The sequence below is a fragment of the Spermophilus citellus genome (assembly GCF_964194105.1).
Source record: "Spermophilus citellus genome assembly, chromosome: X".
In the NCBI taxonomy this organism is placed as follows: domain Eukaryota; kingdom Metazoa; phylum Chordata; class Mammalia; order Rodentia; family Sciuridae; genus Spermophilus; species Spermophilus citellus.
Window position 1 is genome coordinate 30,294,692 of NC_138190.1, and position 24,222 is coordinate 30,318,913.

Genomic DNA, 24,222 nt, shown 5'->3' on the forward strand with positions numbered 1-24,222 from the left:
TGTTTATACAAATCTAATCTAAATTAATAAAAATATAATTATACTTAATTTGATATTTAAATTTATTAAAACATGACTTTGATTGCCTATATTTTGTCCTTGTCAGAGAATCAATAATAAAAATAATAATAATCTTGGAAATATATTGCCGCGGTCTTGACTGAGCACAAGAATCACGAGCCACCACACAGCTTTGTAGATTCAAACAGCAATTCTTTCTTCCTGAACTCACACCGGCCTCTACACACGTTCAGGGGAAATCCCAGTTCTGCCGCCGCCCAATTCACCTCCTCCACGAGGCTTTCTTCCTAATACTTTCTTAATCTCACGAGAACTCAAGGATCGGGCGTGCCTGAGGCAGCAGGATACGCCCTATTCCCCCGCAGGGTATAGTTTAAACCTGGAACTTCCCTAAACCCAAGTCTTAAACCCTTAAACCAGAACACCTTAAACCCAAATTATCCTAAACCTGGATACTTCCTAAAACCTGCAGGATATACCCTAATCCTGGATCCACCCTGGTCCTTGAGCAGGGTCACCTTACATGCAATGTCAACAGCGAAATTCCAAGGCAAGTCCATTTAACATGGGGTACGCTGGCAAGGAAATTTCGATGCGTCATTCCTACTTGGCAATGGCCCTCAGCATCATATGGCTATCTATTGGGAGATAATGCCCCAATTTAAAGGATTATATTGAATTATAATGACATATATGGGGAAACACATATATTAATTTACATGTTCAATTATATTGCTAATTACATAGAAAAATGCAATTATATGCTTAACTAGATAATAAAATATCCAAGCCCACCTAGTTACCTCCTGTATCTTATTAAATGTGTTATAACTCCTTTGTCATTGAGACTCACCTATTGAAAACCATAAAATACTTAGGCCTCTATTTGGTAGCTTTCTATGTTTACAATAAAAACATTTCTAGTAAGAGTACTATCAAGGAACTGCTATTTGTTTCAGTTTGGCTGTTCCATTTGAACTTTCAGATAAATGAAGTAATTTATGTATTTAACAACTGTTTGAAAGTAGAAATAGGGTGGAGTTGAGGTTCAGTGGTAGAGTGCTTGCCTAGCATGCGTGAAGCACTGGGTTCATTCCCCAGCTCCACATAAAAAAATTAAAATAAAGGTATTGTGTCCATCTACAACTAAAAATATTTTTTAAAAAAGAAAGTAGAAACAGTTTTATAAAACTTCTATCAATGTTCACAAAAATTCTTAGTTTAGAAGAAAACCAATGAAAGCTCTAAAAAGTTATTTTATTAGATGCCAGAAACCCAAACTAATTTCTGCTGTAATGTGGAATGGGCAGATTAAATAGAGGAACCTCAAGTGGAATCAGGACTCAGTCCCTTAGGAATTGTACCTCCAGGGAGGAAAGGTTAACAGACCACTTTACAAAACACACAAACACTGCAAAGCACACAGCAGTATATTGACCATTTCCTGGTTTTTCACTTTGGTGCCTAGCATATGAACATCTGTTTACCAAGTAAGAAATCACTGGCATTGCTAAACTCAGCTGTTTCAGGGTAATGGGGTAATCAAGCAGAGATCCTTCTCTTGGGAGCTGGATTAAGAGTGGCTTCCAATGCAGCTACTTGCTGCGATATACCAACTCTTTCCCACCAACCCTTGAGCACTTTCATTTAGCCAATCTAGCACCTACCTTCCCTCTGGTAGATTTATCTTCCCAGCCTTGGTTGTCCGCTTCTGTTTACAAACCTTAATCAGAAGAAATTGAGACCAAATGCAAGTATTGTTGACATGTGGCAGCCTGGATGGGAGCCACCCTGCCTGAGCAACTCATGTAATATCAGTCCAGTACCATAGCAGGATTCCCTATATCAATGCAACTTTTAGTTTCCCCAAGTTAAGCTAAAAATTATCAGGGTAAGCATGCTTACTTCCAAATAAAAGACCTCATAAGACCTTCTTTTGGATTTATGGTCTATAATAATTTAGTTTACAGTGATTCACAATAGTTTTTAAAAAATATTGAATATCACTCTGGTCATATGCCATATATGTGCATAAATATATGGGGCCACTTCTCTGACTCTTTATACTGTGCATCAGTTCATTGTCTTTTAGTCTATTATGTCTTTCTGTCTGTGCTCATGCACAGATTAAGTTGACAATCTTTATTTCAAATAAAATTTATTTTAGACATTCTACAACAAATGTAATTTTTTTTCAATCATAATTAAGGTTCAGAACTTAGTAATACTGATTTGTGACTCCATTTATCAAATATGAAAGTAAAAACTTGAAATCATATTATGCTGAAATCTTTATATAATTTTAAATTTAGTCAAACTAGCTGAAGTTTTGTTAAAGATAACTTGGAATGAGTTTTATATGAAGGTTATTTCTTTTTTATTTTTGATTTTTAAATGGCAAGGCACATTTCATTCGCTCATTAATTTTTTTTTATTCAATTTGTCACAGTTGCTTTTCTTTTTTGTGGGGCAGGGGATCGGGGGGATTGAACCCAGGAGTGCTTTACCACTGACCCACAACCCTAGCCCTTTTTATTTTTATTTTTTTTTAATTTTGAGAAAGGGCCTTGCTAAGTTACTGAGGCTGGCCTCAAACTTGTAATCTTCCTGTCTCAGCCTCCCAAGTCACTGGGAATACAGGCATGTGCCATCACACCCAGCTACTTCTTTTCTTTGTTATGGGAGAGGGTAACATACACCCTACCCCATAAAGCACACCCTTAACCTCTTGGGAAAACAGGTAAGATAAAATACTCTCAGGCCCATAAAATACTTTGCAACATTTAATTACCTCATAATGCCCCCTAGGAATCTGGAATTATGTAAACCATTAAGTCTCCATCTATGTGGTAAATATTCACAAAGATACACAGAGTTTCAGACTTCTCCCCCACTGCAAGGCCATTTCCCAGTTCACCCACCTTCCTTTCTCCTATTAACTGTAAAATCTTTGTCTTACACTAAATACTGTAGCCTTTTCCATGTAAAATATAAGGCGAAAATCTGATGATGAAAATTTGTACCTGTTGCATACTTATTCTTAAGGATACCTTCTGGGTTCTTTATAAAAAGTACTACCAACTAGATTGTAAAGATCCTACATCCCTGGGGTACCAACATTTTAGCTCCAGGAGACACTATCTTAAATGACACATAGTAAATGAAGAAACAATACTTTCTATTTTCCCAAATTTTTATTACTTTTATGAACTCTCCCATACTTCTCTTTTTTTCTTTTTTCTTTCAATGCTGTGGATCAAACCCATGGCCTTGTGAATGCTGGGCTAGTGTTCTACTACTAAGCCACCTCCCCAGACCCACAAACCCTCTCATTCCTGAAGGGAATTGTTTATACAGAGAATAACTATAGGAAATTTTAAATTTGCCACCCTCAAACAGCTCACACAGAAACTTGGTGTGCATTTGAAGTATAGATACCCCCCTCCAGGTTGGTGAGGAAAGCTTGCTGAATGTACAGCACATTCCTATAAAAGAAACATGCATCACTTACCTTGTGCTGGAACAATGTGGCCCTCAACATGCCCCCTTGCAAGGAATAATATTTGCTAATGTGCATAGTATCCTGGAATGTCTATTAATTTCTATAAAACAGTCAGACCTGACAATTTCTAGAACAGAGGAAGAATGCATCTCTATATGATAGTAGAGACAGGGATAATTGACTTATAGAAGAGTTTGTTCAATATGGATGAATAGAAACATTTCAGTTAAAAAGAAAAGTTGTAAAACAGATGGTGGAATGAGATGGACATCATTACCCTAAGTACATGTATGAAGACACTAATGTTGTGACTCTACTTTGTGTACAACCAGAGGTATGAAAAATTGTGCTCTATGTGTGTAATATGAATTGTAGTGTATTCTGCTATCATATATAAAAATTAGAAGAAAAAAATTTTAAAAAAAGAAAAGTTGGAGAAGGGAAAAGTATGTTCTAGAAAAACTTCTAAAAACATGAGGCAAAACAGCTATTTATGAAATTTCATGGATGCTTGAAATATGAATTGTCAGATTGGTTTGTTGAAAGTGGCAGAAAATTATTTGACTGGGAAGATCAGATAGATATTAAGGAGAAGACTTAGTTTTAAGTTCAAAACTTAGCTATTATTATTATTGTTGCTGTTATTATTGAAAGCAAGTACCTCATTGAAACATAGACAGGGCCTGATTTCATGTTTGTTTCTAAAAACATTTCTGGTAGCAAAACAGAGAATAGATTAAGAGTTAGAGACAGACACTAGAAGCAGGGAGATTGGCTGAGAGATTCTTGCAATCTATTACATGAGTCCACACACCAATATTCTATATGGCCCTCTGTTTTTCTGCTCTGTAAATCTGATATGGAACAACAAGGACTACCATGCGATCACTAGCATAGAAAAAGAGAAGAATGCGGGACTCAATGGTGAGAGAAGAAATTATATTGGGGGAAGAAGGAGGAAAAACAAAGTAGAGGGCAAGAAAGAACTGTAGAGATTCTACTGATACAAATATGAAGCTTTTTAAATTTTTTATTTAAATTAATACATAGTAATTGTACACATGTATGGACTATAGTGTGTTATTTCAATATATGTATAATTTGTGTAATGATCAAATCAAGGTAATTAGCATATCCATCATATCAAACACTTATCTTTTCTTCATGGTGAAAACACTAAAAATCCTTCCTTCAAGCTATTTTGAAATCAACAATTATTAACTATATTTACTCTACTGTACCATAAAGCAATAAAATTTATCCTTTCTAACTGTAACTTTGTGTCTTTTGACCACCTTCTCTTCATCCTCCCATCCTCCTGTCCTCCCTAGCCTTTCACAATGACTCTTTTCCTCTGTACTTCTATGAGATCAACTCTTTTAGATTTTTTAGATTCCTGGCTTATTGCACATAACGTAATGTCTTCCAGGTTCATCCATGTTGTGGCAATAGACAGAATTTCCTTCCCTTCTAAGGCTGAATATTATCCCACTGTATATGTCTACCATGTTTTTTTTAAGTCCACCCATCCACTGATGAACACTTGGGTTGATTCAAAATCTTGGCTGTTGTGAATTATTCTGCAGTTAATCAAGATAATTCTGATATGTCTTCCACATATTGATTTCATTTACTTTGGACATATATGTATTAGGGATTTCTTGACCACACAGTAGTAGTAGTATCATTAACTTTTTGAGGAATTTCCATACTATTATCCACAATGGCTGTAATAATTTACACTTCCACCAATAGTGTTATAATAGTTCTCCTTTCCTCACATTTTTGCCACTTACTTTTTGTCTTTTTGACAATTGGTATTCTAACTGGGCTGAGGTGATACATCTTTGTGTTCCTGATTTGTATTGTCCTAGTAAATAGTGATGTTGACCATTTTTGTCATGTACCTATTGGCCATTTGTATGTTTTATGTTGAGAAATGTCTATTCAGATCATTTGCCCAGTTTTTTAAATTCGATTTTTTCTTTTCTCTTTCTCCCTTCTTTCCTTAATTTCCTTTTTTATTATTGGTTGTGTTCCTTGTATATTCCAGGTATTAACTTCTTGCCAAATGCAGTTCACAAATATTTTTCCCAATCTCTAAGTTGTCTCTTCACTGTATTGTTTCCTTTGCTGTTTAGGGGCTTTTTTGGTTTAATGTAATTCCATTTGTCCTTTTTTGTTTGTTTGTTTGTTTGGTTGGGTTTTTTGATTGTTTATTTATTTTATTTTATTTTATTTTTTTACTTTCTAAACTTATGCTTTTGAGGTCTTCTCCAAAATAATTGTTATTTGGACAATGTCATAAAGTGTTTCACCAATGTTTTCTTCTAGTAGTTGCTTTATTATTCAGCACACAGTTATCCAGTTTCCCCAACACCATTTATTGAAGAGACTATCCCTTCCCCCAGTGTGTGTTATTGGCACCTTAGTTGAAAAGAACTTAGCTATAGATGTGTGGGTTGATTTCTGGTTTTCTATCCTGTTCCACTAGTCTGTGTGTGTGTGTGTGTGTGTGTGTGTGTATTTGTATTATATTTTAAAGGTAGCTAAGATAATACATCTAGCTTTGTTCCTTTCCCTCAAGATTACTTAGGCTGTTCAAGTTTTTTTTATGGTTCCACATCAATTTGAGGATTTTATTTTACTATTTCTGTGAAGAATGTCATTGGTATTTTCACAGAGATTGCATTGAATCTATAGATTGCTTTTGGTTGTATAGATATTTTAACTATTAATTCTTCCAATTGATGAACATGTGACATCTTTTCATTTATTTATGTTTTCTTCAATTTTTTCATCAATATTTTATAGTTTTCACTATAGAGAGCTTTCACCTCCTTGGGATACATTTATTTCTAGGTGTTTTGCTTTGTATACCTATTATTAAAGGGGTTGTTTTCTTAGTTTCTTTTCCAGATAGTTGTTCACTGTTACCACATAGAAACATTACTGATTTTTATGTTGATTTTTTTTCTTTTGACATGGGATCTTGCTAAATTGCCAAGACTGACCTCAAACTCACTATCCACATGCCTCAGCCTCCTGAGTAGCTGGGATTACTGGCACACAGCGCTATACTTAGCTCTAGCTCTTTATGTTGATTTTTTTTTATCCTACAACTTTATAAAACTTGTTTATTAGTTTCTAGTAGTTTGGGGGGGATAATTAAAGTTTTATCTCTATAAAACCATGTTATTTACAAGCAGGGACAATTTGACATCTCATTTCCAATTTGAATGCTTTTTATTTCCTTCTTCTGTTTTAATCGAACTGGCTAAGGCTTCTAGTATTATTTTGAATATAACTGCTGAAAACAGATATCCTTATCTTATTCTGGATTTTAGGGGGAAAGCTTTCAACTTTTCCCTGTTCAGTGAGGTTAGCTGCTAGTTTGTCTGATATGGTTTTTATTAGTTAAGATACATTCCCTTTATACTTATTATTTTGAGAGTATTTGTGACGAAAGGGTGTTGAGTTTTATCAAATGCTTTTTATTTTTCTATTGAAATAATTTCATGATTTTTGTTCATTGTCGTGATAATGTGATATATCACATTTATTGATTTGTGTGTGTTGAACCAGACTTGCATCTCAGGGATGAATCTCATTTGATCATGCTGAATGATCTTATAGAAGTGCTGTTGAGTTTGGTTTGCTAGTATTTTGTTGATAATTTTTTGCATCTATGTTCATCAGAGTTACTGGCCTTTTTAAATTATTGTTGTATCCTTTTCTGGTTTTGATATCAGAGTAATGCTGGCCTGAAAGAATGGATTTGAAAGAATCTTATCTCCTTCAGTTTGTGGGATTAGTTTGAGCATTGGTATTAGTTCTTTAAAAGTTTGGTTTTTATGAAACAGCAGTGAAGCCATGAGGTCTTGGGGTTTTTGCTTGTTTGTTTTGTTTAATTAAATTATTTTATTTCTTCTAATTTCTTATACTTGATGGCAGAGTGGAATTCATTTCATATTACACATATAGAGCACAATTTTTTAAGTCACTGATTATACACAAAGTATTTTCACACCACTCATGTCTTCATACATGTACTTAGGCTAATAATGTCTAAATCTTTCCTACCCCTTGCCCCCTCTGTTCCCCTCCCTCCCCTTTGCCCTATCTAAAGTTCCTCCATTCCTCCCATGCTCCTCCCCATCACCATTATGAATCAGCATCCCCATATCAAAGAAAACATTTGGCCTTTGGTTTTTTTGGGATTGGCTTACTTCACTTAGCATGATATTCTCCAGCTTCATCCATTTACCTGCAAATGCCATGATTTTATTCTCTTTTAATGATGAGTAATGTTCCATTGTGTATATATATCAAAGTTTCCCTATCCATTCATCTACTTAAGGGCATCTAGGTTGGTTCCATAATTTAGCTATCGTTAATTGTGCTGGTATAAACATCAATATGACTGTGTCCCTATAGTATACTGTTTTTAAGTTCTTCGGGTATAAACCGAGGAGTGGGATAGTTGGGTCAAATGGTGGTTCCATTTCCAGTTTTCCAAGGAATCTCCAGATTGCTTTCCATATTGGCTGCGCCAATTTGCAGTCCCATCAGCAATGTAGGAGTGTGCCTTTTTTCCCCACATCCTTGCTAACACTTATTGTTGTTTGTGTTATTTATAGCTGCCATTCTGACTGGAGTGAGATAAAATCTTAGAGTAGTTTTGATTTGCATTTCTCTAATTACTAGAGATGTTGAACATTTTTTTCCATATATATATATTGATTGATTGTATATCAATGTGTGTGTTCTGTTCCTTGGCCCATTTATTGATTGGGTTTTTTTTTTTGGTGTTAAGGTTTTTGAGTTCTTTATATACCCTAGATATTAGTGCTCTATCTGATATGTTTGTGGTAAAGATTTGCTCCCATTCTGTAGGCTCTCTATTCACTTCACTGATAGTTTATTTTGCTGAGAAGAAGCTTTTGAGTTTGAATCCATCCCATTTGTTGATTCTTGATTTTAATTCTTGCTCTATAGGAGTCTTATTAAGGAAGTTGGGGCCTAATCCAACATGATGGAGATTTGGGCCTACTTTTTCTTCCATTAGGTGCAAGGTCTCTGGTTTAATTCCTAGGTCCTTGATCCACTTTGAGTTGAGTTTAGTACATGGTGAGAGTATTGTCAAATGACCATACTACCAGAAGCACTATATATATTCAATGCAATCGCAATCAAAATCCTAATGGCATTTCTTATAGAAATAGAAAAAGCAATTATGAAATTCATCTGGAAAAATAAGAGACACAGAATAGCCAAAGCAATTCTTAGAAAGAGGAATGAAACTGGTGGCATTACTATTCCAGACCTTAAACTATACTACAGAGCAATAGTAACAAAAACAACATGGTATTGGCACCAAAACAGACTAGTATATCAATGGTACCAAATAGAGGATACAGAGTCTAATCCACATAACTAAAAGTGCCAAAAATGTACACTGGAAAAAAGATAGCCTCTTCAACAAATGGTGCTGGGAAAACTGGAAATCCACATGTAACAAAATGATATTAAACCTCTATCTCTCACCATGTTTTCTTTTGTTTTGATGGAAGAATTTTTATTACTGATTCAATTTTGTTATTTCTTATTGGTCTCTTTAGGTTTTCCATTTCTTCATGATCCAATCTTGGTAGGTTTTATGTGTGCAGGAATATGTTCATTTCTTTTGGGTTTTCCGATTTGTTGTTGTATAGTTGTCTATAATAATCTCTTGTGTCCTTTTTTATTTCTTTCATATCATTTGTAATGTCTCTTTTTCACATCTGCTTATGTTTATTTTGGCCATACTTCTTCTTTTCTTAGTCTAGATAATGGCATGTCAATTTTTTTAAATCTTTTTAAGAAACCAACTCTACTTCATTGACCTTTTGTACTGTTTTGTGGTGTCTGTTTTGCTTATTTCTGATAAATATTTATGCTTTCTTTCCTTCTACTAATTTTGAAATTAAGTTGTTTATATTTCTCTAGTTCCTAGATGTGTAATGTTAGGTTGTTTGAGATCTTTCTAGTTTTTTTGAGATAACCATTTATTGCTAAAACCTTCCCTGTTAGATCTCATTCTGCTGTATCTCATAGGCTTAGTTATGCTGTGTTTCCATTTTCATTGTCTTTTTTTTCTCTCTCTCTCTTTTTTCTTTTTTACTGCCAGGGGTTGAACCCAGGGCCTTGTGCATGCTAGGCAAACACTCTACCACTGAATTATATCTCTAGCTCACCATTTTCATTTGTTTTAATAATTTTTTAAAAATTTCCTTTTTTCATTTTGTCATCCCATTTGTTGTTTTGTTTATGTTCTATGTATATGTATGGTTTTCATAGATGCTCCTCTTATTGATTTCTATTTTTATTAGATTTTGGTGAGCAAAGATGCTTGATGTTATTTTGATTAAAAAACAAAAAACGTTAAGACTTCTTTTGTAGTCTAACATAATGTATCCAGGAAAATGTCACATATGTTATTGAGAAGAATGTGTATCTGAAGCTGTTGTGTGAAAATGTTCTGTAAATGTTAGGTACATTTGCTCTAGAGTAAAATTTAACTTTGGTGTTTCTTTGTTGATTTTCTGTCTGGATGATCTGTCCGTTGCTGAAAGTGGGTGTTGAAACCCCCTACTGTTGTTGAACTGCAGCTCATCTCTCCTTTTCAATCTATTAATATTTCTCATTTTGTGAGGGAGAACTGGACATGTACCCAGGTCTATAAACCTGTGCTTTGGGCCCACATGCATGTTTCCTGGAAGTTTTCTGCATAGGCAAAACAGTGCCTCAACTTCAGCAATAGGAGCTAGAGGTGATACTGGACCCCCCACTCAATCTGTTGTAGGATAGAGGCTGATGAACCTGTTGCAGTGGCCCAGATACATACATTTACTAGCAATTTCCTCCACAGAACAGTTTATCAACTGCAATAAGAGGATCTGGGCTGACTATGCTCTCTTAAGATCTTTAGTGAGATGGAGGATGAAATGCCCTCTTTGGTACCTAGGAGGATATGCATCCCTTGGAATTTCTCTGTACAGGAAGGAATATTCTCTGAGTGCAAATAGAGGGACCAGGGCTAAGACAAGGCCAGACTGTTAGCCTCTGTTAACCAGACTGTTGTGGTACAGAGGCTAAGAATATGTCATATAGTCTCAGACAAATGAGTAATTCCCAGACTGTGAGACAGAAGGGCAGGTCTCCTTCTGGGTCTCTGTATGAATAGTAATTAAGCTAAAACCACATGATTGGGGGAGAGTTGCTAGAGTCAAGAGTAACTTTCAGGTCTACTGTCAAGACATATCTGTGGGCATATGAACCTTCCTCCTGAGGCACTAGTGGGTATGATTCTTTCTGGACCCCTTGGCCCATTGTTTGGCCTATAGGCTCAAGTCCAAACAAGGCTATATAACCTAGTCCTTTGAGGAACAGGACTGTTTCCAGGTTTAAACCTGGGAGTACAGATTCCAAGATGGCGGGCCAGAGGAAGGCTGCATCCCCTGTCAGTCCGTGACCCAGAGAGTATAAGAGGACCCCTATATAGCTGATTTCCACAGAAATCACCAGCGATGTGACCCCTGAGCAGGGCTCAGAGTTTTAGCATTCAAGTAGGACTCCCAACCCCTAGCACCAGAAACCTAAAGCCCGTAGTTATAGCTCACGCATGCACGGCTCTCATGCGGCTTAGCAGAATCACCTCTCAGCACCTCTGCAGAACTCCAGACTGTGCTCTGCTCCCACGCAGGTCACTCCGCTATTACTTACCCACAGCACAATGCCATCTCCCTGCTCCCCCCACCTCACCAGACACCCCGGCATTAGAAGCAGACTGACTCCATTTTGGATAACCTTTTTCACCATATTTGATGGGGGCAGCTGTTAGCTCTCAGATCAGATCTCCATCTGGCCAGGTACCAGGTATCCAACTCCCCACCCCTCTCCAGTGGCTATTTTGGCACAGTGACCATTCAATACAAAACAGCTCCTAGTTGGGCAGGTGTGCAGTGTGCCCAGGGCACCACCCACCTGGTGTGAGCCTGGGTGTGAGAGGTCCTGTAGGTGGGAACTGCTAAGTGAGAGGGGATGGGACTAAAGTTTGGAGCATAATAGAGAGACCAGGAGCTGTGAAATCTCCAAGCAGGAGAGGGAGACAATACTGGGCGCTCAAGTCAGACAAGTTGTCCCCAAAAGAGACCCATGAGGTGCAGTCTTCCTGCAGAGACTGGCAGGAGGCACTCCCCACTTTCAAATATTCTACACCGGGATCAGTCTTCCCACCCTGGTTACCTACACCATCCTGAGGGCAGAGACACCAGCTTAAAACAGATAGCCACCTATTGGATGGGAAGAGAAACAGAAAAGAAATGGATTTCTAAAATTAGCAACAATCCTGGTTTCTTCTTTCAAGTATTTTTTTTCCTTCTACCCCTCTATCCTCTGTCCCTCACATCGCCAACATGTGAAACCAAGAACTTTGCATAAAATAGGACTTTGAGGACTGAGTCATCTGAATAATATAATATAGAGGTGTTTTACATGCCCTTTTTTTCTTTTACTTTTTATTCTTTCATTTTTCTTTCTCCCTCCAAATTTTACTGTTTTAACATCTGTATTTTTCTAAATACATATGTGTGTTTATTTTATGTACTCTACTTTCTTTCCATGTACTTGTCTATCCTAAATCATTTCCTGTCTATTCTCTTGCTACTAACCCTCTTCATTTGATTTCTCTTTCACACTTCCTAAGGTATATTAACTCTATACCCTCATGTATTTCCCCTTCAGCATATCGTCCTATGCCCCACTCCCAGTTCATTGTCCACCTTCAGAAACTGTAAACCTTTTTACAAAACTACTGATTATATTTCAGATAATAATTGAATCCAACATCTTTGTACATTGAGACTAAACTGTAAATGTTTTAATATCAATAAATTATTCATAGAGATATATTGTTGATATTGGGATCAGTTAATATTGTCCTTTCCCACAAAGGAGGGATCTTGGAACTCTATAAGAGCACTACAGATCTATAGGGTAAAAAAAATAACACCCCAGACTCACAGAGCTGGAAAGGAAGACACATGAGAAACATGAAAAGATAAGGGAAGAAAATACCACAAAAAATCAAGACACAGCATTATTAGAATCATTAGCAGCCACATCAGAAAAAAATGAGAAGAGAAAAATTTCAGGATATACATGGTTACAATGTTCTGTGACCTCAAGAAAGATATAAGAGAACAAATATAAGCAATGAAAGATCACTTTGACAAGGAGCTACATAAACAAATCCAAGAAGCAAAAGATCACATCAACAGGGAGATAGAGGTTCTAAAAAAAAAAAAAGAAAGAAATCTTTGAAATGAAAGGAACAATAAACAAAATGAAAGCATCACCAACAGAGTTGACCACTTAGAAGATAGGACATCACTCAATGAAGATAAAATATATAATCTTGAAAAGAACATAGACCTCACAGCAATAATGGTAAGAAACCACGAGCAGAACATTTAAGAATTATGGGATATCATAAAGAAACCAAATTTAAGAGTTATTAGGATAAAGGAAGGCATAAAGGTCCAAACCAAAGGAATGAACAATCTATTCAATGAATTAATATCAGAAAACTTTCAAAACATGAAGAATGAATTGGAAATCCAAATTCAAGAAGCCTACAGGACGCCAAATGTACAAAATCACAAGAGATCCACACCAAGGCACATTATAATGAAAATTCCCAACATACAGAATAAGGAGAGAATTTTAAAAGCCATGAGAGAAAGGAATCAGATTACATATAGGGGAAAACCAATTAGGATTACAGCAGATTTTTCAACACAGATCCGGGAACAACATATATCAAGCTCTGAAAGAAAATGGGTGCCAACCAAGAATCTTGTATCCAGAAATATTAAGCTACACTCTCAACATGGCCTTTTTAAATCTTGAGCTCCAGTGGGGATTCACAACCTCTTACCTGTATCTCAATGTTCCCATAGAAACTTTTCTTTGTGGATGGATGTAGAATTCTTGTTGTGGTGGTAGGATATGAACAGTCATCCTCCTGTTTCACCATCTTGCTGATGTCTAAAGATCAATCTTGATTACAGTTTGGATAATGCTCACACTTGAAGGAAAAAAAAGTTTTCATTGACTGGGATGAAAATTGGTGGCAATATTTAAAATAGAAATGGTTCTGAAAAATGTGATGATAGGGACTGGGGATGTAGATCAATGTTAGAGTTCTTGCTTAGTATGCATGAGGCCTAGGACTCAGTCCCAAGCACCACACAAAAATATGATATTAAAGGAAAGAGTGATTGTTTATTTCCTTGCCACAGTGATTTCTGAAGTCCATGTATAGCTCCCTGGTGTTAGATGAAATGATATCTTATAATGTACCATGTATTTCTATCAAAAAACCCATTCATATTTTAGGTCATTTAAATATATTTTTGCTTTCTCAAAATGTTTATGGAAGAATCTCTCGGGGATTTTATTAGAATTATGTTAAAATTTTATTAAGAAAGTTAATTTTTTAGTATAGGCATACAAATCTTATTATCAGTCTTATTCTCATCCTCACTGTGTTTTAGCTCATCTCTCTGACTTAATTATTATAAATTGTTTTAAAAACATTGATTGCTCTTACTGGTCAGGTTCACATTGTAATTATGGCAAAGTCAAATAGTCACCTATAATGATTAATGGTCTTATGCAAGTGTATGTAGTTTAACATTTTAGAATTTTAGCTAAAGTCTCATGTGCCTGTTTGGCCATTGAAATAATGTAATAGTGCTCAATCAATTCAAACAACTAAATTAAAAATCCTGGAAAGATCTAGACCCAAGATAAGAGAATAGATAGAATTTAAGATGCATGAAAAAAAATCTGGAGGCTTTTTGTCTAGGTCAATGATATCTTTTCTTTTAATGTTTATAGTTGTAGATGGACATAATACCTTTGTTTTACTTGTTTACTTTTATGTGGTGCTGAGGATTGAAACTGTTACCTCACATGTGCTAAGCAAGTGCAGTCCCACTGAGCTACAACCCCAGCCCTCATTTTATTTTCTTTTATAAGACTGAGTTTATTTGTATCTGAAGGGGCTCCATGACTTGTCCAAGGTTACCCAGCTAATTAGTGGAAAAGATAGGATCAAAACTTTCTGACAATTCAGTGTTTGTTTTCCTCCTTTCCAGGTAATTAATAGCCGGTCTTCTTATAAAGTTCCATGTAACTGTAACTAGATAACAGAAGAGGAACAAAATATCTTCTATGAGGGTTTCTTAGAATTGTCAGTGGGACTTGGCATCTTTCTGGGAAATAAATACAATTCCAATTAAGTATGCCAACTGAAAGATATGAAATTACGAGCAGGATGGAACTTGTTTAGGTAACTATTAGAACAGCTCACAATGACAAGTGTCAGATAATTTTATTTCTCTTATCACAGCCTCTAGATTTGGAACATAGGGGAATCCTCCACTTTAAATCAGTTCTTATTGCATTCATGTTGCTTTCCTAGTCTAATTTTATTCCAAGAAAGATAATTACTCTACACTCTGGATTATAGCTTTTCTGAATAATATTCTGACACAGACAAGACAGACATAATTTTCAGTTACATCAGGTGATTATTTTTAAATAAAAAGAACATTGAAAATGAATGAGTTAGGTAAAATAATTTTTGAGAGCTCATAATATACTGTGTGTATTAGATGTAGAAATGAGGAATTGAATGAAACCAGTTAACATATTACTGTCTAATTAATGACTAGAAAGCTGTTTATAATTTATATTTGGAAAAAATACTCTGGCAAATTGAATTGACTATTATAGGTTTGTGCATACAATAGTAGTTTTCAAGAGGTAGACAGGTTTCATTCAGGCTCACATTAAAACAAACAGATAATTTTGATAACTATTCATTGAGTTTAATTTCTCATAAGAACTATATTTTGAGTAAAATAACTTAATTTTAGATAAAAATAAGGATGTAAGAAAAATTAAAGTAGAAATAAACAAAATAATATTTTCTTTTTTTCAGTCTCTACTGCATTGACTGACATTTGTCATCTACTTGAATTGTTATTACAGATTTTACATTATTGATCAGGTTATGTTTATAATGAAACATATACAAAAAGAAAGAGAGATTACAATTCAAATGGCAGGCTTGGATTTTTGTTTGCAAAGTTCATGGCTACATAACAAAAGTATTGTATGATATATATTATATATAATTATATATATATATATATATATATATATATATATATATATATTCATTACCAAAATATGTGAATTTAAATGCTAAACAATTTAAAAAATTCAGAGTTTTCCATATTCCTTTTCTCAACATGAATTTTAGATAATTGTGGATCTTAATTAATGAAATTTTGTGTAATACTATCATTTGAAATAGACCAACAAATTAATTGTAAATACAATCCCACCAGGGAGATAATAAAGTTATATTAAAACTGACCTGAAAATCAGAAATTGTTCATTCTTAATATTGTTTTCAGATTAAGTTTTAATCTTTTACCATTTTACTTATTTATGATATTTATATTTTAGAATATATATTTCCATTACTTGATAAATTTACATAATTTGCATAGATATTGCCTGTTTAAAGATATCTTTAGAATGGTCTCTTTATCGTGAAGATAATATTGTGTTAGGATTGTGGAACCCTGCCAGGAACACATGCCTGTAATCCCAGCAACTCATGAGACTGAGGCACAAGTTTGAAGCCAGGCTCAGCAATTTAGAGAGGCCCAAAGCAACTCAGTAAAACCCTGTCTCAAAATAAAAAATAAAAAGGACTGCAAATGTGGCTTAGTGATTAAGTACCCTGGGTTCAATCATTAGTACTGTGCCCCTCCCCCCCCAAAAAAGATCGTGAAACCCTTCAAACTAGTAAACTAGATACCATCCTAGATTCAAAACTAGTTTTGTTTTGTTTTGATTTTCAGGTAGTTGAATGCCTGTCACAAGCCAGTTCTAATACATGATTTTCCATTGTATCTAAATTTGCCAGCCTTTATTTTCATAGATCCTTGCAAGTCTTGGCCCCACCCTTGATCTTTTGTGTAAGGTCTTAATTTTCAGGACATCTTCAGGTGATTTATATGCACATAAAAGTTTATGAATTTCTGTTCTCAAAGAATGAATATATTGTTTAAATGCATTCTCTTAAGTGCCTGGTAAACACCAGGTTAAGGGCCATGTTTGTAATATGTGTGATTTCATGTAGTCCTCACCGCCTTTTATCATTCCACTTCCTACAATATAGAGATTTCTCAAAATGTTTTATTATGGAAAATACATATAGAAGAAGAAAAAATAATTTTTTCTCTACCCTTCACAGTTCTTAACTAGGACAGACTCTTATAACAAAAGACAAGAAAAAACACAAAAGTTTATTAACATATTTCATATATATATATATATATATATATATATATATATATATATATATATAGTAGATACACAGGGTATGAGAAAATCTCAAAGGGATGACTTAAAAATTTCAAATATATAATATCTTCAACAAAGAATGTAATTTTTTATGATTTAGAATTTAACCTTTATTTTATTTATTTTTATATGTTGCTGAGGCTCAAACCCTGTATCTCACCTGTGCTCGAAGAGCACTCTAGCATTGAGCTACAACCCCACCCCAAGAATGTAAATTTTTAGAGAGGTGACAAAACAAAGGAAAAGGAGTTTGAATCTGTAGGAGAGGCAAATTGTAGGAAGTCAAATAAACAGGAGTGTTTTGTAGATTAATCTAGTGTCATCTCCAGGCAGAAGAGGGTTTAAAATTATAAATACCTTTTTAAATTTATATCCTGCTTTTAGGCAAATGGGTGAGAGCTGAGAGTTTTTCTTTTATCTGCTGCTTTTCCATTGCCTTCAGGTCAAAATAATCCCTGAGCAAATGAATCATATTTTTGGGTGTCATATCCTGGTTTCTTACACATAGTACTATAGAAATAAAACTACAATAAATCTCCCCTTTCCTTTCACTTATTTTCATAGTACCTAGCCAAACATGTTTTATTATTGTAATGGAGTAAATCCCAATCACTACATCATTTTATTCATAAATAGTTCAATAAATGTATCTACAACACTCACTTTTTTGACATGGCCAATGATACCATTACAACTAAAATATTGTAAGTATTTTTCTTAATGCCACCAAATATCCACACAGTGTTCAAATTCCTTGAATGTCTCATGGCTGTTTATGCTTTTTCTCCCATTCATTTTAAGTGTCTTTGTTTGAATCAAGATCTAAATCAAATTCATCTATTGTTATTGTTAGCATGATATGTCTTTTACGACTTCCTCTCTCCAAATATTTTTCAACTAAATTCTAAGCTTCTAAAATAAAGGTATTGTTCATCTCATCTCGTTTTGTAGAGGAGGAAACTGGAACTCAGAGATTTAGTAAACCTGCCTGAGGCCTAATAGCTCATAAGGACAGTGACAATTAAAATCAGGCATACCCACTTCTATTGATCTCTCACTGAATCATGTTGCTGCCCTCCCATTGTTTCCACTTTTGTTTTTTTAAAACATTTATTTTTTAGTTATAGGTGGACACAATACCTTTATTTTATTTTTTTATGTGATGCTGAGGATTGAGCCCCAGTGCCTCATGCATGCCAGGTAAGAGCTTTACCTCTGAGCCACAACTCCAGCCCTCCACTTTTATTTTTGCTTTCTTTGTTTAACCCTTTGTATTTCTTGCCTAAATATTGGTTCTAAAATATTTAAGGCCCTCTTGTGCTCATTGAAAGGCAACACTTTAAAATATAGACTCTTAGGGACTCAGACACCTTGCAAAAATAATGCATCCCTTCCAGTAATATGTTACAGAATGAAGGAAAAAATTTCTTGCATGCTTATTTGACCACCCAAGGATATATGTGGATATAAAGATAATCTGGGACCTTCTTAATCAGGACCTCCTGTCTGACTGATGTAAAATTTCCCCCACCCTATGATAGGGCTCTATTTAAACTTTACCTTTGTCTACCCATTTAGAGCCTATGTTGTTTATGAAAACCCACATGAAAGTTCTTATAGTATACAGATTTTCCTTGTAGCATAAAGATTCATCATGTTTTTAAGAGCTCTTAAAATTTAGTACTATTGTATGCTTGTGTTTTAGATTGGAGAATTAATATATATTGTGGAAGGAAAAGGATTGATCCCCTTGCCTTCCAATTTTCTTCCAATGAAGCTTTCAACTACCATTAACTATAGCAGTCCTCTAGGAGAAGGTATAGTATGCATATTTCTGATTTTTTTCATTTATAATATTGAAATAGGACTATTCATCCTTCAGTCATGTAAGCATCCTCTCATAGCAAGTTTCTTTGGTATGTAATTTGATCTTGAAATGCTTCCTTTTAACTTTATTATGTTAGCATCCATGAAATAGAGCACCATTTACCAATTTAAAAGTATCAGTGATGATTTATCATGAGGAGGCCAGAACTTTGCCAGGGTAATGCTTCCTGCTCAGGAAGGGGATAAGCCACCTTAGAAAAATAAAGTCTGAAGTAATTAGTGAAGAAATAAGAGACAAGGTTAGATTTTGAAGTAGAGCGTCTGATAGGTTCTTCCAGGCCTGGTAGGAGCTGGAACGGAACAGTTAAAAAATGGCTCAGATTCTTTATTTAAGGGAGAGCATCAAAGGAAGGGATAAGGTTTCAGCGGGTAGAGTCTTGTTTCATGGTGTCTTGTAATCAACAGGTTGACTGGCATCTTGATAAGCCACACCCATCTCTGAGAGGCTGTGTTGTTATGTGGCTGCAGCAGGTCACCCCATCTCCAGAGCTGTGCAGGACCTTTGGCAGAGCTGAGTGGGAGTTCACATGTATTTGGGCCATCTCATCAGCAGGAGTGCTGCTGTGAATTCCCAATACCAGAATTTTCCACTCAATGGCTTCCATGCCAATCTGGTCCACACACAGTTCACAGATGTATCTGGACCATGATTATTTTCAAAGGCTCTTTTTCAGTCTTCAGATAAATATTAGAATTTGACATACAAAATATTACTCAACAAACTCTCCATTTCTAAATAATTTGGAAATCACTGTATTCTCAAAAATTCGTGTACTGTTATATAAGCTGGAATTCTACCTTACTCTGCAGCTCTTGATCATTAACCCTGAAAGAATTAAGGACTTAGATGTAAGGTTGTTAATGAAAGAAAATGACTTTTCTTGCCAGTCCTCAAGTATGTGTGTGCGTGTGTGTGCGTGTGTGCGCTTGTGTGTGTGTGTGTTTGTGTTTGTATGTAACATTTATTTTTGCTCCCTCTACCTACTTAATACCAATAAGAGCATGAAGGTTACCAAATTTTTGAGTATATTAATAATTTTATGAAAGAATGATTTGACTAGAACTTTTTTGACGAATATAATAAATTATCTTTAATTCCCAAAGACTTTCTCTTGAAGCTCTAAATTATTCCTAATAGAAATGTGTTACCTATTATTTTTACTCTGTTTAATGAAGAACATAACTGTAGTTTTGTAGTTTAAAATTTTTTTTTAAATATGAAAGTCCATCACAAATCCATCCTGGATAACAGTGTCAAAAGCACCAATGTTCATTGCATTAATTAATATTTTTTCTTTCCTTAGATTATAATAGGGAAGATCCAGTTCTATATTTGAAATGTGAACTCCGTCAAATCCTAGATGTGGACCTTAAATTGCCACTGACTAATGAAGCCAAGGAAAAGGCTTTGGCTTTTGCAGCACAACAACAGATGTCAACTATTGAGTATGAGCGAAGGTTGATCACAGGCACTCTGGAGAGCAGTAGCGTCCGTGTGGCCATCGCCCTCCTGGGGCTGACCAAAATTGAGGTAGTTGTTAACTCTTAAAATATGTCAAGCTGTTGCGTTTTTACACAGTAGCATTTTAAAGCTCATTAAGTAATATATTTTAATAAAACCATTGTAAGGTATCATTTTGTACATTGTAGTCTTTAATTCAAGTACTTGTCAATTCTGGCTGGATTTATTAGACTGCTTTGGAGAACTTTAAATAGCACCAGCATCTAGGCCCCACTCCAGAACAATTAAATACAAATTTCTGGAAGGGGATAAATGGAGACATGTTCTACAAGTTGCCAAGGATATTATGCTGCACATCCAAAGAGGATCATGTCTGATGTTAGATTACCAGGCTGAGAATTACACTGCCAGCTCTGTAACCATGGCCTGGTTACCTAAATCTCCTCAAACCTCCATTTGTATATTTTTAATATAGAGATGTTGGTAATTTATGAAAACTGAGGTGTATATGTGAAATACTTAGTATATTACCTGATATATAGTAAGTGTTCTCTTTATGAGTACTGTTGTGATGATTATGATTATTATCACTACTAGTACTATTATTACAGACTCTATTCTTATAGCTTGAAATATGGTACAATCTATTTTTATGATTAAAATAAGATTTAATCTGTTCTCAAGGGCAAGCCAAAGTGATTCTTCTAAATACAAACCTCCTCATGTTGCTCCTCTCTGACATTATAGCTCCTGTCAGATAAAAGCTAACATCCTCAGGATGGTCTATCGTCCTGGTCAGTCCTGCCTTCTCTGATCTCAACTCCTCCAGTGGAGCACATTGACCCAGGGTCACTTCTTCAGCACAGGCCGCCTTGCTCCAAACTCATGAGGCATGCTCCCTGTAGCTTTTGAATTTCCTCTGTTACTTTTCCCTATATATCAGAGAACAGCCTCCCTCTATTACTTCTGGTCTCTATTAAAATGAGTGAGATTCTGCTTTAACAAATTATATACACTTATATATTTTTCTTTCTTGTTGTTTAAGCTTTATGCCTACATTTACATATATTTAAATAGAATACTTGACATTGTATTGATGATTTATTTGTCAGAATGCCAGAATCAATGCAGGCTAACCACAGATTTCTAACAATTAATGATGACTTTTTAAAGATCACCTATATTTTAAGGTCTGATAGGCTCAGAAGTATTAAAGACTGAGGCTTTGACATTCTCTTGACTAACCTATCTGTACTATATTTTGAAGAATCTGATCATTTTCTTCAGCTTAAACCAAAATGTTTACTTCTATATAACAGTGAATTGAGGAAGACTTATTTAGTTATCAGTACATTATTAGAATAAATATTTTTAAAGACTGACCACTTCCAACTTTCAGCCTATCATAGTGCTCTGTGTCTTTCTCCCTTTTTATCTGTTTATTTATTTATTTTTTCATTATTAATTCTTCTGAAAGCTATTTATTTAAATAAAAAAATGGTTTAGGGAAGTAGATTTTTGACCATGACATCCCTTTCCATTATATATATATTGTTCTATCATCTTCCTTTCTTTCTCCCTAAAACCCAGTAAATTTTTTATATTTATAATGGAATTTAATAAATTATTCTACATATTAGATTTGCTTTTATTTTTCCTCTTTCTCCTGTCAGATTATGAACTCCTAGAAATATAAAGAACTTTTCTCATGTATTTTTGGCTATCCTTTGACATGTCCTGCATGATATATATCCTGTTGATTTTTAACTTAATTAAAAGTATCACTTGTAACCTACTTCACTTACATTGTGAGAGCTCGGTTTATCTTCACTCTTGTATTTTAAGAAAGAAAATACTGTGTCTAAAGAAGTATATGCATGAGAGTAAATTGAAGTAATCCACATTATATGAGTAAAAGTTGAAGGAACTAAAAATATCAAACCTATATATGAAGAATATTTGCATATCTATAGAGAAGGTGAGCTAAATATTTTCATATAATCACAAAATGATCATTAGTGAAAGAGGAGGATTCAGTCTCTACTGTTAACAATAACTATATCTGATGGGTAGATGTGAAACAGCATAGTTTCTAACTCAAGGAGGGAAGCACTTTTTCATTGCTATTCACTTTTAGAATGGTTTCCTCCCCAGGCAAATAATTCCTCAACACTAAAAGCATTAGAGCAGGGCTGGGGTTGTGGCTCAGCAGTAGAGCGTTCACCTAGCATGTACAAGGCCCGTTGGATCCTCAGCACCACATAAAAATAAATAAATAAATAAAAAGGTATTACAACTAAAAAATAAATTTAAAAAAAAAGCATTAGAGCAGGGGACCTTGACCATGTCTCAGTAAAAGGTAAGTACTTTGGTTCTGTGAAATGTGTTAGTGCTGCCTTCCATCAATTACATAATAATATCTCTAAAGAAATAAAAATTCTGTCCTTTAGTTTGTTTTTCCCAAATTTATTGTCTAAATACATAATACTATTTTTTTGTGTGTTTTGGAGGTAAAATTTAAGAGACTTAATTCCAACTTTCCCATTTATTTGCAGTCTCTTATGCTGTTTAATATGTCAAAGTTGAAGAAGCCTAAGTCCATTTTATATAGAACAGAACTGAGCCTTCCAGAACATTTTGATATCCCTAGGAAAATCTACATACCTCAGATTTCAGAAACTCAAGCTAAATTGACTCAGCCTAAAGGATTTATACCTTCAGATACAATAGGTAATCAACAATATCTTGAGTGGATTATCTAGCAGTGTTCCAGGAATGTTAATAGCAAGAACATATGAAAAGTGAATCATGTGTCATTTATGTGTAATTTATATTTGATCCAAACCATGGTCTTTATTACTTCAGTATTTACTATTTGTTTCCAGGTGCCCTTTTATTCTGTTGTGGTGATCAAGAATGTATAAGCCATATTTATTATCAATATTGATACACTGACATGATTCATTGCAAGTGATAAGATGTAAAAAAAATGATACTAAATATGTTTAACTATTTAAAATTTCCTTTAATTTTAGTTTCTTTCAAGTTGCTAGATAATAAGAATGTAATTTCTTACCAGGGCTAATACTAGAATAACTCTAGTATTATGGGTTCCAAGGTACATTTTTGCTAAAGTTGGTTGCATTACAGTTTTATTTGGGGTGGGGGTTCAGTAGGAGCATGTGGGAGGCCATAAGTTCAATTCTTAGCATTCAAAAAGACACATTTTATTTGTTACTCTGTGCATTTATGCTGACTGTAAAATATCTCTACGTCTGAAAGGGTGGTTATAAGTTGTAAATTATAAAATAATCTGTTCACTTTACCTTCCTAGGAGAACTGAGATCCCAAATGCAAATGCCAAGTAGCCAAGCAGGTAATGATAATTTAAGGGTTATGTCTGGTCTAAGGCAATAGGAATGATGAATTCTATGTTGACTAGAGTATAGATGCCTTGTCTAAACATTCAAATTCAAAAAATAAAAATAAAATCCTGAGTCAGCCACACAGCTGTAAGGGCAAATTTGTCTTCCCAATAGTTTGAAACCACTCATCATATGTTACATTTTTATCTTTAATAACTCCAACTTTTCAATGTACTATTAGAATTTTAAATTAGTAACTTATTTTCATAACTTTTAAATCCCCTTTGAGAGAACTAGATAAATCTGAGACTATTTTAAAATACAACTAAAATTGTCAATCTAAGCCATTTATTTATTTAGCCACTAATTGAATGATACATTGTACATTAATTCCCTTGGGAAAAATGATCAAAATTTTCACGTTCTTCCCTTTGAAGGATTCATTGATAAGAAACTGTTGTGAGTAAATAGCAAAAAAATTAGGACTACAATAT

The 24,222-nt window shown here is 34.6% G+C and overlaps 1 protein-coding gene across 1 annotated transcript in view; it reads left to right on the forward strand.

Annotated features, from left to right (window-relative positions):
• Positions 1-24,222, forward strand: part of CFAP47 (cilia and flagella associated protein 47) — a gene marked incomplete at both ends in the record, with an annotated part of 427,079 nt that overhangs the window by 225,202 nt on the left and 177,655 nt on the right. The window contains 4 exons of the mRNA XM_081278126.1: positions 18,720-18,831; positions 20,206-20,432; positions 22,919-23,093; positions 23,698-23,739. Coding sequence (XP_081134252.1) covers positions 18,720-18,831; positions 20,206-20,432; positions 22,919-23,093; positions 23,698-23,739 — 556 coding nt within the window. The remainder of the gene's footprint in view (positions 1-18,719; positions 18,832-20,205; positions 20,433-22,918; positions 23,094-23,697; positions 23,740-24,222) is intronic.